At 38.7% G+C, this 13,852-nt stretch overlaps 1 protein-coding gene across 1 annotated transcript in view; it reads left to right on the top strand.

The window, feature by feature from the left end:
- The window catches only part of pde1cb (phosphodiesterase 1C, calmodulin-dependent b), a gene marked incomplete at both ends in the record, with an annotated part of 105,239 nt that overhangs the window by 74,281 nt on the left and 17,106 nt on the right, over positions 1 to 13,852 (top strand). The window contains 4 exons of the mRNA XM_083889615.1: positions 9,291 to 9,404; positions 10,118 to 10,300; positions 12,854 to 12,920; positions 13,507 to 13,623. Of these exons, the coding sequence (XP_083745741.1) occupies positions 9,291 to 9,404; positions 10,118 to 10,300; positions 12,854 to 12,920; positions 13,507 to 13,623 (481 nt within the window). The remainder of the gene's footprint in view (positions 1 to 9,290; positions 9,405 to 10,117; positions 10,301 to 12,853; positions 12,921 to 13,506; positions 13,624 to 13,852) is intronic.

Raw genomic sequence — 13,852 nt, 5'->3', positions numbered from 1 at the left:
GATGTCCCCTGACTCATATGTTTTATTGACGCCTGCTGCAGTCACAAATCACGATGGAGACCGCAGAACATGTGGCAGCACGGCTTAACTGAGTCATTGTGTTTCTACAGGCCTAGTTCTGCTTATCAGCCGAAAAACCTGTGTGTGTATATTCCCTGAAAGCATGCTAATCTCTCCGGGTGATTACATTGACCCCAGGACATTGATTGCACATCATCCAGGCTAAAATGTCATTGGAACACAGGCGGTGACCAATTTTTGCATCCTGGCAGTGCTCTCATTTCCTCTCTGCTCAACCAGCCCCATTTCCCCTCCTCTTCTTTCTGCCGTGTGGAAAATAGCCTCTGACTGTTGCTGCAGCTTCTCAAAGCAGAGCTGTTTTTGTGATTAGATAAGTCAGACTTGGATACATTTTATTTATTTATTTATTTTCATATTTTGTCTGATGGCTCTGCAGAGAGTTTTCCCCATTTTTCCCTGTGTGACAAAGCAATTTTCCGAGGATGGGGGACAGCTGTAGCTACGTTCACTTTTTTTCTGTTTAAATTTTCAGTTTTTTCATGTTCACTTCGGGTGATGTCACAACAGTTTTTGAGAGGTTGGGTATGATACACTGCAGGGCAGCTCTACTCTGGCACCAGACCATTTTAGTTCTTCCATTTCTTCTCTCTGAGCAGGTCAGTCGAGGCCAAACAACTGGGTGCAATAAGAATAGAGAAGGAAAATGCGTTCAGTATGAATTCCAACTCTAATCTCCTCCCTGTGCTCTCTGCTAACCCCTATGAGGGAAAAACAAATAAATCTTTCAGCTTCAGATATAGAGGAAGACAGCTGGAGGGTCAAGTTTTTTTTTTTTTTCCATGCTCCATCACCAACACGCTTAACCCGGCACTGGGTTATTCTATGACTAAAGATCTGTGAATCAAAATAATATGTAAACCAATAATTAATGACACCATGACAGAGCATGGAATCATAGGAAATAGCGTCAGAATGTACAGAAAATGTTTTTTTATTGTGTTTATGTGTTTTTATACAAACACATAAACACAATACAATTGACCACATTGACATCCGTAATATTAATGGCCAATTTGCATTGATATAAGAAACCACAAGTGGGAGGAATCAAACTCAGACACACATCAACAGTGCAGACAAAAGCTAAAACGTGAAACTGGCCTACTGGTTGATTTTATTAGCATTTTATTACCCACATGGCATAGGCTTACTACATAATGAGGTGTTTACGTAGACACTCGTGCCCGTGACAAGTCCTTTCCACCTTCTTTTGGTTCTGAATGGTGTTCGTTGTGCTGAAAACACCTGAGGTTTGCCACAGACTTGTCTGAACACTGAATGCTCTAAAAACCTAATTGTGAACAGGATATAACACACATATTTCTGCAATTCTATTCTCACAAGATTAGTAACTGGGGTCATTTTTCCAGACCTTTTATACCCAAGGTAATAGTCACTGTTACTGGTTACTGACAGAGCACATTCAGACAGGACAGAAATCGCTGAGAAGCTCCGGTAATAATTACTTTACTCCACCTCGCCATGTAAAACTAGTATTCGTCTGAATAGGGCTATATTCAGTAGTGCATTTATGGTGGTCACGAAGGTAACTGGGAGTCACGTAACTATTACTGTGTAATACACTGCAAATGTCTGCAATATTATGCTCTATGTTAGAACCCTTTGAACTCAGACAAGATACTGCACTATTGCACGTGACGTCACCTCGTATCAAGGAACTACACCATCTGTCTGAACAGGTGCTGTGTCCCTTTAAGAGCAGCAGAATTTGACAAGCAGATATGCTGCGACAATGTATCGTGTCACTTCCTCTTCGACTGGCATTGTGCTCTGTCTTCTAGCACTGCTCTCTACCACAACTTGACTGATCTTGCTTTTAACCACCGTGACTATCAATCTGCTGGAAATACACTCGTTTTCTTGAATTCATCACAGTCATCACCACCGTTTAGCGACACTCTCATTAATGCTGGGGTTTATTTTCCTTTCACGATGTTCACCATGTCAGATTATCAATCACAGTGGCACGGATTCTCGCCGTGTCTTGTTCGGGGGACTGGCAGCACTACAAGAATGACCCCAACCAATCATTATTTGTGGGCTATCGGGGACAGATGCCATATCTATGTTCTTCAATGTTACATAATAAAACTAACATGAAATATATGCTTCAATATGAGTTCTCGTCTGTGGAATTGTTTATTTGGAGTCAGATCCATTTTATGAACATTACAAATTCTTTGCTTCAGGCTAACATTCCTCTTTGCTCTGGATGTCTTGCAATGATAGCTGTCAACTAAATACAAGAAGTTATTTGTGGGTGTGAACACACTGAAAGTGACCAACCATAAGAGGGCCGGTGCCCTCCCTGGGCTCCACTCCCAAACTGTCAATGATCTGGTCAACTCCAGCGAGCAGATTTTAACTTTACGAGCAGACTTCACTTAAAACAGAGCATGTAAAACTGAGGTATGTCTCGCCATAATTCACTGTTACATATATATATTCACAATAATATAGTGGTATAAAGCCACATTATTTACATTACATTATTATTATTGCTGTAACGGTATTAGTTGTCACAATGTGAGAAATAAAGAGGCTTTGGTTTGGTTTGTATATTGACATTTAAAGATATGATCTTTAACATTTCTGCATTCAAATATCAAAAATTACCAGGACCGATGTTTTACTTTTTTGAGTAGCATACTTTCATGTTGGGCTGTGAAAGGAATATTATTACCTATTCATTATAGTGCATTATTCCTTTCACAGCCCAACATGAAAGTATGCTACTCAAAAAAGTAAAACATCAGTCCTGGTAATTTTTGATATTTGAATGCAGAAATGTTAAAGATCATATCTTTAAATGTCAATATACAAACCAAACCAAACCAAAGCCTCTTTATTTCTCACATTGTGACAACTAATACCGTTACAGCAAATGATAGCAGTGTGTTATTCCTGGACCTGGGGACCCACTGCCCTGCATGTTTCTGCAACGTTTCTCTGCTCCAGCATACCTGATTCAAATGAATGGTTCGTTATCAGGCTTTTGCAGTGCTTAATGTTGAGCTGGCAATTTGGTTCAGGTGTGTTGGAGAAGGAAAACATCTAAAACATGCATGGCCCAGGGTCCAACATTGGGAAACAGTGCTTTACAGCATTTAAAACCATTATATTAGAGTTGTTCAGGTGAAGCTGGCTGACCCAAGCTGTCTGTGAAATATTGTGACACTGCAAATACTGAAGACTCCAGGTTTTTATTACTTTTGTCTAAATTCACAATTGTGTGTCAGGTGCTTCTCAACAAATGATTATTGCTGTTTTTGCCATAGAATAATAGAAATAAATGTGCAGATTATTCATAATTTCTGTTTAAATTGGCTTGCTTTGATACAAAAATAAAACAACCTAATTTACTCAGTAAAATATTTTGTTTAAAGACAGTGGCTATGGTATTTACATTATATATTATGGTCTGTGTTTGTTTGTTTTGTTTTGTGTTTAAAGCAATCATTTTCTTGTCACAGTAGCTGCAGCGTGTATGAGCCGTAAATCATGAACAGAACACGAAACATGAGCCAGAACACGAGCCAATATCTTCAATATATTTATCAGTACCGTCAGCTTATGTACTCTATATTATGCATTAACAATTTTCTTAGAGTGCACGGTAGCTGAGCAGCAATTCTTTCACTGCAGTATTTTCTGTATATAATCAATAACATATGTCGTTTGTGTGTATTTTTTACACTCACTGGTACAAGAATTTATATTTATTTATGTTAATGCTGCTGTGTAAAACCAACGGAAAAAAGCTCTTTGCCTCTTCCATCTGGTTTAGTTGTGAGTAATGCTCCTGCTCTCTGTTTTCTAGCAGTATATGAAATCAGATGTATTTTGGTTCCTGAAAAAAGTCACCATGGTCTCACAGAATGTGTTGCATTTGCATAGACATTTAAAAACTATAGAAGTAATTGATTAAGATTGAAAATGATGACCTAATTCAATAGGGGAGGTATCACTTCTATTAGGATTCACAAGCTCCCGATTTGATTAGATGTTCCGATTGATTCAATATCACTTTACAGTGATGTTTCCCTACTTATTCTGGCATGTTATGAAATACATTTTTACAGAACTAATGCTGCAAATTGTACAAATATGGATCTCTCTAACCTGGTGCATCACCATAAATATTAAATTGACTAAACTTGATACATTAATGCACTTTTTATTTAAAGCGGACCTAGACGGAATTTCCAATTAACTATGTTGTGTGTATCTGCGTCATTACCTTGTTTACGAAGCCCTGAAGGTTCAAAACAAACAGTTCAGCCATTGCTGAGAACGCTGTGTTTTATTGTAAACTCGGGCTCAGCGAGATCTCTGAAAAAACCTGGTCCAGTTACGTAAACAGCGGTTCTCCTGAACAGCAGATCCTCCTGCTCCAGGCACTAGTCCGGGCACATCCGGTTCCGTACATTGAACCGCAGAAGAAGAATAGCGTCCGTTGTGGAGTTGTTTCACGAGGGACAGTGTCTTCTGACTCTGAGTCAAAATCATAAAAGGGACTGCAGCGGGGAGTCGTGAAGAAGCTATTTTCAAACATTGTTAAAACAATGTTTTGATAATGAGTAGCAGTGCATCCACCGCTCCAGAGGGGGGAGCTGTGCTTCTTAGAGTGGGTGTGCTCAATATGTCACTTCCAGGTATTGGCCAATCACAAGACAGTTGGGAAGACTCTACGCTGGCTGGCCAATCACAACACACTCTGTCTGTGTTTTCATTCTGGATGTGAGATTTACGTCTGAAATATCACGGCTCAGGACAGCGTCAGAAAAGAGGATTTCTATCGGCTCGTTTATAGCAACTAGGAGGTTTTTGACCATAAAAACAAGTTAATGTATGTAACTAACATATAATGTATGTGCAACAGGACCACTCTATGTGAGCTTTAATAAGATCACACAGTGGATGTCTACAGTACAGTTGTCAGTGATAATTCAAAGTTTAAACATGTTTAAGTTCAAAATATTCAGCTCAGAAACACATCAGACAGTTTGATAATAATTACAATTACAAAGATGCTCAGCAGAGAGCCCTGTGAGTGCAGCTTGCCCTGTTATGACATTTCGTAGTTACAATTGAGAACACAAACAAACAAAATTCTCATCTTGAGAGAAAAGGCGTGTGGAAGTTTTACTCCAAAAAGATACTGTCTTCTTGGTACTATCATTTATTATTTCTATTACCACACCAAAACTCCTGTAACAGCTCTGGTGCTGTGTCAGTTTCAGTGATAGGCTTGTGAGATTTGTGCAAAGAGAATACAGGAAGAGGCAGAAATTAAAAGACCAATCTGAGCCTCAGGATTTTATGAATGGATTCATTCATTCTTTCAAATGAAGATTGATATGAATCGGAAAATCAATCCAATGTATTTGGCTGGAGAAACGCTGAGAGGATAGATCCTCATGTGATATATTTTCAACACTGGTTTTCGGTGTGAGCTCAAACTGTGTTACACTGTGTTTGGAGTCCAGGCTGAGGAGTTGATAATGAAAGGAAAGGAGAAAATTACTTCAGTGCCTCACTGCCATAGCAAGTGTTCAGCCACGGCAAATTACGTGGCTGTTGCTGCTTTATCTCCAGCTTAAACTGAATTTCTCTGTTGGCTCTGTGCCCAGGAGTTACTCTGGGTCTGACCCACACCATTAACACAGTGTGTTGCCTCCCATGCTAATGACAGCAGGTGAAATGAGCCACATTTGTTTTTGGTTGTCAGAAACACAGATTTATATGACATACTCTTATCCTCAAACTCACAGTTATTTCCTTTTGTTATTCAGATCAGATCAGATCAAATGCTCAGATCAAATGCTTCCAAAATGTACAGCATTGGAAAAGTTGAGTTTGGAAAATACAAAAAAAAGATCCTTCTCTTTCCACACACACAGAACTGTCATCCTTAATCTCACTACATTCATTCCAATATAAAGCCCTCCTGGATGCTCCTCATCTTGTAAATTATCTTTTGTCTGAAAAAAAAAAATTGATTGGGCACTGATTTCGGTCTATTGTAGCTTTTCTACAGAAAATTAGCTTCAGCTTCATTCAGTGAGGGCTGTCAAATAAGTGCAGCATAGCAGGACGACTGCACCGCAAGACGTAGCATCAAAGCAAATGACCAACAGAAGAAGGAAAAAAAAATCAACATTGTATGGTGAATTATAGTCTGACATGTAGCTTTGTGGAAGGAGGTAGAACACAGCTGTTCTTAATAACCATTATTAGTGCCAACCAAATCACATGCACAGTGATTCTAAAGTCTCAGCTTTGAATTCATCCATTCACTTCCTTTTAACTCTTAAAATAGCCAAGCTGTGTGTGTGTGGGGGGGGGGGGGCATCAGCACGTGAAGCAGCTGGTGTCGTAGTTGAAGAGACATGTTCTGCTTATTTTTACAAGGATATAAAAAAAAAGTCAGTCAGAGTGAAATTTGTCAACAAGTGTCAGACTACACCTTCATGGTCCCCAGGAAATGAAATCCTACTGAGCCCTGTGATTCCTTGACTTTCCCTCCAGTAAAAATTACAATGTTGTCTTCACATATTGAAAACCCTTAGGATAAACCTCAATAACTGTAATGAGTGTTGATGTCGTGATTTTGCCTAACACCACTTGTAGGTCAAAGTTTTCACTTTTTCATTCTGGAAACATCTCAGTGTGTACTTGATGGATTGGCTGTATCATTTGGAGAGACATGCATGGTTCCCAGAGGCAGAATCTCACTGACTTTGAATATGCCCTGATCTTTTCTCACCACAAGGTTGTGTTTTTTATTGCAAACATCTTGACAACCATTAGATAAATAGCCTTGAAAATCATTCTTATGAAGGATGGATTGTAAAAATGTTTCCTTCTGTAAAATAAATGTTTGTTCCCATGGTTTTGAGCGGCTCTACTCAGTGGTTTACAGCCTCACTGATTTACTGCAAACTACTTCTAGATTTGTTAATCATCTCACCAAACTTTCCTGTATGAATGATGTATGGAAATTCTGGCTGTCGGGCTGCACAAAAATGTCTATACTGCTTTCAGCATTTCCAGTCTAATATTATTGCACAGCAAAGGTTAGTATTGGAGCCTTGCAGCCAGTTAGAGAAAAATTAGATTTTTCATTTATTCTTTGGGGGCGTTTCTTTCATCATTTGAAATTGAATAAGTTCCATGCACTACAGACCATTTTGTGATCTGGTAATAGCATTTTTCCTCAATCATCTTTACCGAAACATTTAGGATCCCTGTTGTCATAGAACTGCAGCCACTGTCAAGGAAAGTAATCAATGAAAGCATCTGAAACCTTCTACTCTCCCACCTTTCTGCTTAATAATTCAACAACAAGCATCGTCTCTGTGGACATTCACTGTGAAAGGGAGCACATGACCTCTAGCACAGCAGCAGGTGGTATACTGTGAGAGGTCACAGTGTGCACAAATTGATGTAAAGTAGCTTTTCCATTTGCTGCTATTTTGGGTGGTCCTTCACTATGGGTTAAGGTTTTTTTTAGAAAACACAAGACAAAGAGTGTTGTACACTAGTAATATACTTAATTTCCCCTGTTTAGTGTAACTAAATAAATATACACCAGAATTTATACTTAGAATAGAATAGAATAGAATGCCTTTATTGTCATTATACAAGTTGTACAACGAGATTTACTTGACTTCACCTTGAAAGTGCATACAGCTAAAAACAAAGAACAACAACAACAACAACAACAACCAGAGTATGGGTCAAAAGGACATTAAAAAAAAGTGACCCTAGTTAACGTGAGGTGGGTTTTCAGTTGCAGCGTACTACATTAAAAGGATAAACAGCCATCAAATTCTTATTTCACAGTATGAAATAGCAGGTCTATAGCAGGGTTTAAATATAAATAGTGCATTTCTATGAGAGTATAATACTTCAGTTAAATCTATACTGCACAATGGATAAATTATTTTTTGGAAAATGCTGTAAAGGGATTGTTAATAATGCTTAATCTGCACCGCCCTGCCTTCAGCAATGACTCTTGGAGTCAAGAGTTACCCAGCCGAACAAAACAAAGATGTCAAATGATGTGGCAAAAGCTATCAAAGCAATGTTTTAAAAATGTAATACAACACACACGTAAATGAGTCTCGGCCAAGTCTCCAGGCATCAAAGGTCTGAACAGATGCGTCAAACACCAGATGTTTTGACTTGTCATAGCAGGATAAGCACAGGTACAACTACTAACCCTAATGATGGCTTCAATCCAATTAAGTGTCCCATTAGTGATGCAGCATGCAGCATAATACCCGAGATCAGCAGATGACACATGCAGCCATTACTAATGTTATTAATTACAGCTGTGGCTGACAGGTCAGACTGTTTCTGATGAGAGAGGCTGAGGGGGTAGTAGCACGCCCACGTCAATCACTCCCATTTAAGCTTAAATGGACGAGAAGGAAAACATACTGCATTTCAAGTAACCTCTTTTTCAAGGTTACTTGTAAGGACAACACTGATCAAACAGAATTATGAAAATTTAGCTGGTTAACTGTGATGTGCAGACATTTTGTAAGACCTTTTAAAACCATAAGGACAACAAGACAAGAGCAATAGTGACAAATTAAGTACTCTCAAGATGGTGCAACACTTATCTGCAAAAAACTTGTACAATTATAGAGCAACAGCTGCCACATAAGTAACAGCCATGCTGATTATAACCATTCTGAAAATGTTAACATAGAGCAGAAGTACGACATCAATAAGATATCTATCCATCCATTAATCTTCTACTGCTTTATCTTCCACATGAAGGCCATTTTCAATTTGTAATTTCAAAACCAGTGGAGAGACAACCCTAACCCGAACCCCAACCCTAACCCTATTGTCTAGTTTCCATGACTTCCGAGAACATTACATTGACTCACACAACCTTAAACGAACTCTAAACTCATCCTAACCATACAACATGTCTTCATCTTAAAATGTAATAATTGACATTATGGGGACTTGCCTTTTATCCCCATAATGAGACTGTAATCAGATTTAGGTCCCCACAACCTGAGTAAAACCTGGAAAATGCATGCAAAAACAATCAGCAGCAGAAATCCAGACCAGATTAATTGAATATGAGTTGCAATTATTTGATAATGTCAACATGGCAGGGGAGTAATTCCATTTGTTAAATGAGTGTTGAATCTCTGTTTTAGATTAAGATGTCTGGTGAAGCAGTTGGAGAGAGGAGAGGCCTCACTCGCTGACCTCAAGAAAAACCTCGAGTATGCGGCGTCGGTGCTGGAATCCGTCTATGTCGAGGAGACAAGGTAATGAAATAATATATGTCTGCAGTGGAACTAGTATAAACAAGGTTCAATCACTGTGAACAACAGTGCAGAACAAATGAAGGCCAGACTTTGGAAAATTGATGACTACACACCACATTAGTGTGGCAAAAGACGTGCCATTTGACATCTTCCTCCACTCATTTTCTCATTTTTGTTTTTATTTGTCAGCCACACATCATTCGTGTGGTTTCAATATTGTTGCTGATCAGTTTATGTCTATAATTGAAGTCAGAAACCCAGAATCTGAGATATGAACAGGCTTATGGATTTAAGCCTCTTGTCATCTCCATCCAGACAGATTAGGGCCAGTGATGGCATGATCACTCAGGACGGTGAACTATCTGGTGCAGAATCCATGTAGCACCACGATTATGAATGTGATGTGAATCCAGAGGGAGGAGACCAACAGGTTTTGCTCTTGATCCCCTGTACATGTAAAAAAAAACAGCGTAGCTGTGGAGAATTATGTCACGTAATAGATTTGAATGTTTTAGCACAGTGTTCCAAGAGGCCTGAGGTGTTACATAAAAGATGATATTATTTGACGGACAGCGCTGGGATTTGGGTTTGATCCCCCGTGAAAGCAGACCTGCAGTAAATAATAAACATTTTACTACTAGTCTCTTTCCTTCCCGTTTCTTTTTCCTATTTGCCTCTCTCTTGTTAATCTTCCCCTCTTCCCTCGTTTTCAGACGTTTGCTTGACACAGAGGATGAGCTCAGTGACATCCAGTCCGAATCGGTGCCTTCAGAGGTACGGGACTGGCTGGCCTCCACCTTCACGCGCCAGATGGGCCTGATGCTGCGACGCACTGAAGAAAAACCTCGCTTCCGCAGCATCGTCCATGCTGTTCAGGCTGGTATATTTGTTGAGAGGTAAAAATGACACACAAGCATTCAGTAGGAATCCATATATATTGTCACCTTTATCTCTCCTCACCTGAAGTTCCTGATCTTTTATTGACCAACCCGAAGGAATGTAATCTTGTGCAGCCTAAAGCAAATCCATCAACAGCTTTTGTTTGGCCTCGTTTACAGAGTTTACACTGCTGTTGTAGGTGCATTTGCTACAAGCACACGTGACCTCACTGTCATTTCATATTTTGAATAGATATGATTTTATATTGACAGGACACAAACATTGTTTACATTATCATCCATCGCAAAATCAAGTATACAACAAAAGAAAAACCACAAATAAAATACCCAGTAAGCTCCATCGTTGGCTGCTGCGTGTATTAAATCTAAAGCTCTATCACTTAGTTTGAAAAATGCTTTTTTTATTATTATTATTTTTTTTTTTTTATCTGCATCGTCTGGAGTCAGTGGCTCACTCACCTGAGTTGAGCATATATCATCAGGCAGGACTTTGGTAAGCCTGGCTAAGCACAATCATTCACAGAGTAGCATCAGCCTCTGGAAGACTGTGCTTTATCACACACTAACATGCACATTTGACATCACTAAGCTTCAAACATGTAAGCTGTAATCAGGGGCAGAGCTCCACTCTCACAGAGAGGGCTAAGGATTCTCTCGACCTAGATCTTTTTAAAGATTTTTTTAAAAATTCACAACTGAAAATCATAAAGTGAAATACATGTTCTGTGTGGTGGTGTACCTTCACCTACTCTTCGCATACACCGCCCATTTAATTCGCAGTCCACTATACAGACAACAGCACTTCCCTTGAGATGATGAGCCACACAGGTTCAATTCATTGATGCAAGTGTTCTGCATTGAGGCTAATGAAGTGATCTGCTTTCATCCTCTGCATTACAGCAATCTTTGGTTGCCTGTTTATGCCTTCAAGATGGTCTGTGATGCAAATGTTTTGTAAAATTCACAGACTTAAATGTACTAATAAATCCTATTTGAACACAAATTGTCACTTGTTGAGCTAAGCAAGACTTTATCTCACATACAGTGATGCCATTTTATACACAATATTACTATAAATATAAAATAAGCAAAGCAGGGCACAAATCTTTAAGGCTGAAGTACATGTACAGTCGGACACTACAAATAGTGACAGATAGAAAAGTATGCTTTAAGTGGGGTTGAACCATTCATTTTATGTTAGATTGATTTCTTCAGAAATTAAATGTGTTCATAAAATATTACGACTGTTTAATTCATTCTTCTTGTTTATGCAGGATGGACTTTAAATTTCCGTCTCACTTTGAAAGTTTTAATGTACTGTATATAGAGTATAAAGTAAACTGTGCATAGTATATGTAAAGTGTTTCTTCACTTTCTCTGCAGACGCTGTGCAATTAATGGACAGCAGCCATTTTGACAGGTCACAGTCGGAAAATCACAGGTGTAAATAATCAAATTAATGATGGCTGAGGTCCATCCAGCTTCCTGAGTTTTATGATGCATGCTGGTTAACTGTCACTCTGTCCTGACTCATGTGCACTGAACAGAGCCATCATTAAAGTGACTGGTAACACCTGTGCTTCACATGCAAAAAAACACGTCACAGTGACTGCTGTGCAAACGGTCCATTTGTATAGTCCACAATACAGAGCACGACATCCACACTGACATGTTTAGCCACACATCTACGGTTGTGGTCCAGCCAACTTAGCTCAGTACGCTCCCTCAGTGTGGGCTCACTCTCCTCTGCTGCAGTTGCTCCACTCATGGCAATAATCTTTCTTAATTTAGTTTTTACAGAGGTATTTCTTTTACATTTGCAATGAAGACAAAAATTGAGAAACTAACTGGATACGAATGAGTAAAGCAGTGTGAGAAAGAATGTGCGCTTCACCTCTTCAGTTTAAAATGAACACAGCAATAGTGATTTTAAATTACACAACTTGTTTTGCATCTGTGATGAAATCCCTCATTTTGATCACCCTTTAAACCTTTAGCAAAAATAAACTTTCCTTAACCTTAGAACACAGAGAATGTAGGCTGCTTTTTTTCTTTATTATGTTAAAACATATTATGTGCAATATAGAGTCTTATATCCTTCTTTTCAGTACAACCTATAGGCAACTTTGTAAAAAAATACGTCACAGTTCAAAGTTTGCTTGGCTCGAACAAAAATAAAATAATAACGGTAAAAACTGTGAAATTTAAAATGAATCACAACTCTGACTCAACAACAAGTATGAAGACCAACATTTAAAACAATTTTTTTTTAAATCCTGAAGATGTGACTTATAAAAGCACATCCCCAGGACTTGTGTATTATTCCCACTGAAAATGTACCAAGGGTGCACCTGTGGCACAGATCTGTGCCGTGTAAGCACTAAGGGTTAACTTTACCTCTTTTATTCTCAGTTTCAAACTGTGATGTGACCGTTAAGATGGAGCCTTAGTGGGGAACCTTCCCAGCTGTGGTTTGGGGCTGGCACAGTAACCTTCAGTGTTTACACTCAGCGGCACGCATCATTTGATGTTTTTATCTCTTTCAAACAGGATGTACCGACGCACCTCCAATATGGTGGGACTCAGCTACCCCCCCTCTGTCATATCTGTGCTTAAGGTATTGACATGCGCACACATGACAGATATCAAATAACAGATCTGCACAAGGGCATCATTTTCACAAGGCTCAGGGATGTAGATTTTAGGCTCATTACAGAAACAAATGTTTATGTTTATCTGAGTTTCCTCCAGTAATTACCACATAGGGCTCTTACCTCAGGCTGATAAGCAGGATGCAGTGAAATTTGTTGGCACTGTTTGTACCTGAAATAAATATCTGAATTGTACCTAAAGGAGTATACAGACACATGTACACAACGTACAGCAAACTTTGTTTTCAAGAATCTTTAATTTTTCATCCTAATCTTCCAAAATACATTTGAGCATCACTCCAAAAGAAGTAAATCACAGTATTCTTTGTGGTAAAGAAAAATATACAACATTATGTGCCAGCAAGTACAACATAACGTCTCCGAAAGAAAATTAAAATCATCCTATGTTTGGTTACTGGAGCAAAAAACATGAAAACTTGACTACATTTTATATGGAATGCAGAACAGCACGAGGAGATTGTGTCTGTCACATCATTGTTGTTTAATCTGGTGAGAGAAATTAATGCATTATTTTTTTTCTTTCTGACACAGAATGTTGACAAGTGGTCGTTTGATGTGTTCGCTCTAAACGAGGCCAGCGGGGAACATGCACTTAAATTCATATTCTACGAATTACTCACAAGATACGACCTCATCAGCCGCTTCAAGGTAAATAAGTCACGTAACATACTATAACCACTGGTATAGGCCTACTTTTGTTTTGTGACATATAATGTCAAATGTATACATGTATATATATATATATATATATATATATATACATACACATTAGTATCATGTCTGATTTAGTGGACGTGAGCGAACTCACCTCTCCCTCTTCTTCTTAAGAGATAGATTATGTTGTTGCATTTCAGCAATTACCCTATCACATGAGTGG

The sequence above is a fragment of the Microchirus variegatus genome (assembly GCF_963457635.1).
Source record: "Microchirus variegatus genome assembly, chromosome: 5".
Lineage (NCBI taxonomy): Eukaryota > Metazoa > Chordata > Actinopteri > Pleuronectiformes > Soleidae > Microchirus > Microchirus variegatus.
The sequence above is the reverse complement of the archived record's forward strand: the minus strand, read 5'-3'. Positions and strand labels throughout refer to the sequence as shown.